This window comes from Pelophylax lessonae (assembly GCF_965119305.1).
Source record: "Pelophylax lessonae genome assembly, chromosome: 10".
In the NCBI taxonomy this organism is placed as follows: Eukaryota; Metazoa; Chordata; class Amphibia; order Anura; family Ranidae; genus Pelophylax; species Pelophylax lessonae.
The window spans coordinates 10,688,556-10,691,055 of NC_138777.1; the positions used below are offsets into that span (position 1 = coordinate 10,688,556).

General features: G+C 47.7%; 1 protein-coding gene across 1 annotated transcript in view; it reads right to left on the minus strand.

The window, feature by feature from the left end:
- The window catches only part of SLC6A5 (solute carrier family 6 member 5), a 134,013-nt gene extending 132,819 nt beyond the window's left edge, over positions 1-1,194 (minus strand). The window contains exons 1-2 of the mRNA XM_082270282.1: positions 1,109-1,194; positions 79-585 (exon numbers count right to left, since the gene is read on the minus strand). Of these exons, the coding sequence (XP_082126408.1) occupies positions 79-570 (492 nt within the window). The 5' untranslated portion in view covers positions 571-585; positions 1,109-1,194. The remainder of the gene's footprint in view (positions 1-78; positions 586-1,108) is intronic.
- Between the last annotated feature and the right edge of the window lie 1,306 nt (positions 1,195-2,500).

Genomic DNA, 2,500 nt, shown 5'->3' on the forward strand with positions numbered 1-2,500 from the left:
TTGCAATGGGTACATTTGGTCATTCCATACGTTTGTTATCTGAGGACAATTAGCATATGAAAAGCCCCAGGAACCTACCTCAGTCAGGCTGCCAGGCAGAACAGACGTATTGCCATCTGTGTCCAGCACCACCGTGCTCTGGCTCATGGGCACCCATCCTCCCTTGGCATTGTTCTGCTCCAGGGTGGTCTTCCCGAAGGCCAGTTGGCTGTCCCCCTCTGCACTCTGGAGGGGCACAATCCTGCATGGCACCGAGTTGCTCTGCCCGTTGAGGTCAGCCATGACCTGGTTCTTCAAGGGAAAGTTCTCGGCGGAGTCCTTCATCAGAGGGAAGGTCCCATGGCTTGGGGTGCTGTTGACCTTGCAGGAACCCCCAGTTCTGGAGCGCTCCAGGGCGCAGGATCTCCCAACTTCTGCTGCAAAGCCCTCGTTGGAGGCTGATTGGGACAACCTGGCCAGCTTGGAGGAGGCTTGTAGAGGAAGGTCATTGTCAGGACTTTGCCTGGTGCCTCCAATAAGTCCCGGGCCAGCACCTTCTGGGCTGTTCACTGTCTTCTGCCCCACGTCCATTGGGTTCACGAAGTCCTATAAAAGAGAAGTGAGGTCCTATCACACAAGCCTATATTTCTGTCCCCTGGAAGCCCAATGCCATTGATTTAGCGTAGTCTGTAATGCCACCACAGCATTTAATGGCTTGTGGGAAGCAGCGTAGCATTGACTAAGCTTTGTACCCAATGCTATAGGAACATTTAATTATGTTCTAGTCTTAAAGTGTTTGTATGGAACACACAGGCCATGGGGTGTACAGAAGTGACAAGCCTGGGGATAGAGCATGCAGAATTGTGGAAGGGGGGGGGGATGTGGGACACCCCCCAGCCTCGTTGGGTTTCATATCACGGCTGGAACAGGCTCCCTGCTCCTCTCACTATTGTACAAAGATTCTTTAATTTTCCGCCCCATTTGCTCTGTGTCACTCTGCAGCACACAGCCCTGCCTGATTCTATAGACAGGCTGCAGATCCAGAGGAGAGAGACTGCAAAACCCACCCCCCCTCCCTTCCTTCCCCTGGGTGAGGGGCCCCAGGTAATCAGGACAGGTAGGTAGTTACCTTTATAGGGAGCCAGGGGTCAGCTGTTTATACCTATTATAGACCGGGCTGTACAGGAGATCTGTCTGATATCAAGAGAGAGAGAGGGGGGGGGGGGAGAAAGAAGGAGAAGGAGAAAGAGAGAGAGAGAGAGAGAGAGAGTGAGTGAGAGAGAGAGTGAGTGAGAGAGAGAGTGAGTGAGAGAGAGAGAGAAGGTGAGAGAGAAGGAGAGAGAGAGAGATAGAAAGGGGGGTGTATGGAAGGAGAGAGACAGAAATAGAAGGGTAGAGAATGAGAGAGAGGAGAGAGAGAGTGAGAGTGAGAGAGACAGAGAGAGAAATAGAAGAGGAGAGAGACAGGAAAGAGGGGAGGGGGAGACAGAAAGAGAAGGTAAGAGAATGAGTGACAGAGACAGAAGGAATGAGAATAAGAGACAGAAAGAAGGAGTAAAGGAGAGAGAGAGGCAGAGAGACAGAGGAGCAGAGACAGATAGAGAAAGAGAGAGACGAAAAATGGGGGGGGGGGGGTAGACAGAGAGAGAAGAGAATAAGAGACAGAAAGAATGAGTAAAGGAGAGAGACAGGGAGAGGAGAGAGAGACAGAGAGACAGAGGAGCAGAGACAGAGAGAGACAAAAAATGAAGGTGGGGGGGGGGGAGATAGAGAGAGAAGGAATGCAAGACAGAGAGAGAAGGATAGAGAATAAGAGAATAAGAGACAGAGAGAAGGAGAGACAGAGGAGTTGACAGAAAGAGAAAGAGTGAAGGGGAGAGTGAGAGGAGTAGAGACAGAAAAGAGAGAGACGAGTAAGAGAGACAGAGAGGGGAAGAGACACAGAGCAGTAGAGGCAAAAAGTAAGAGACAGAGGCACTGTTTATGAGAGAAGTGAGAGGAAAAGAGAAAGAGACTATGTGTGTATGAGAAAAGGAGAAAGAAAGAAAGAAAGAAAGAAAGAAAGAAAGAAAGAAAGAAAGAAAGAAAGAAAGAAAGAAAGAAAGAAAGAAAGAAAGAAAGAAAGAAAGAAAGAAAGAAAGAAAGAAAGAAAGACAGGTAGGATGGAGGAATTACATTAGAATAAAAGAGAGAGGGACTGTGTATGGAGTTAGGGAAAACAGAGATAGAAGGAGAAAGCTAGGAAAGTGAAGCTGTATAAGAGAGGGGATGAGGGATGAGAAATATAGAGAGTGAGATAAACTAGTAAGAGCAAGAGAAGGAGAAAGGGAGAGATTGTGTGCATGAAAAGTAAAGAAAACAGAGGTAGAAAGAGACAGAGGAAGAGAGAGAGAGAGAGAATGCGTTGGATGGAGATGGGCAGACAATCTCAAAACATTTTACATATAGAAACTTCATTCAAAATGTTGCAAAATAGTTACATTGCTTTCTATGGTCTGTTTATAGCAATCTACGCAATTAT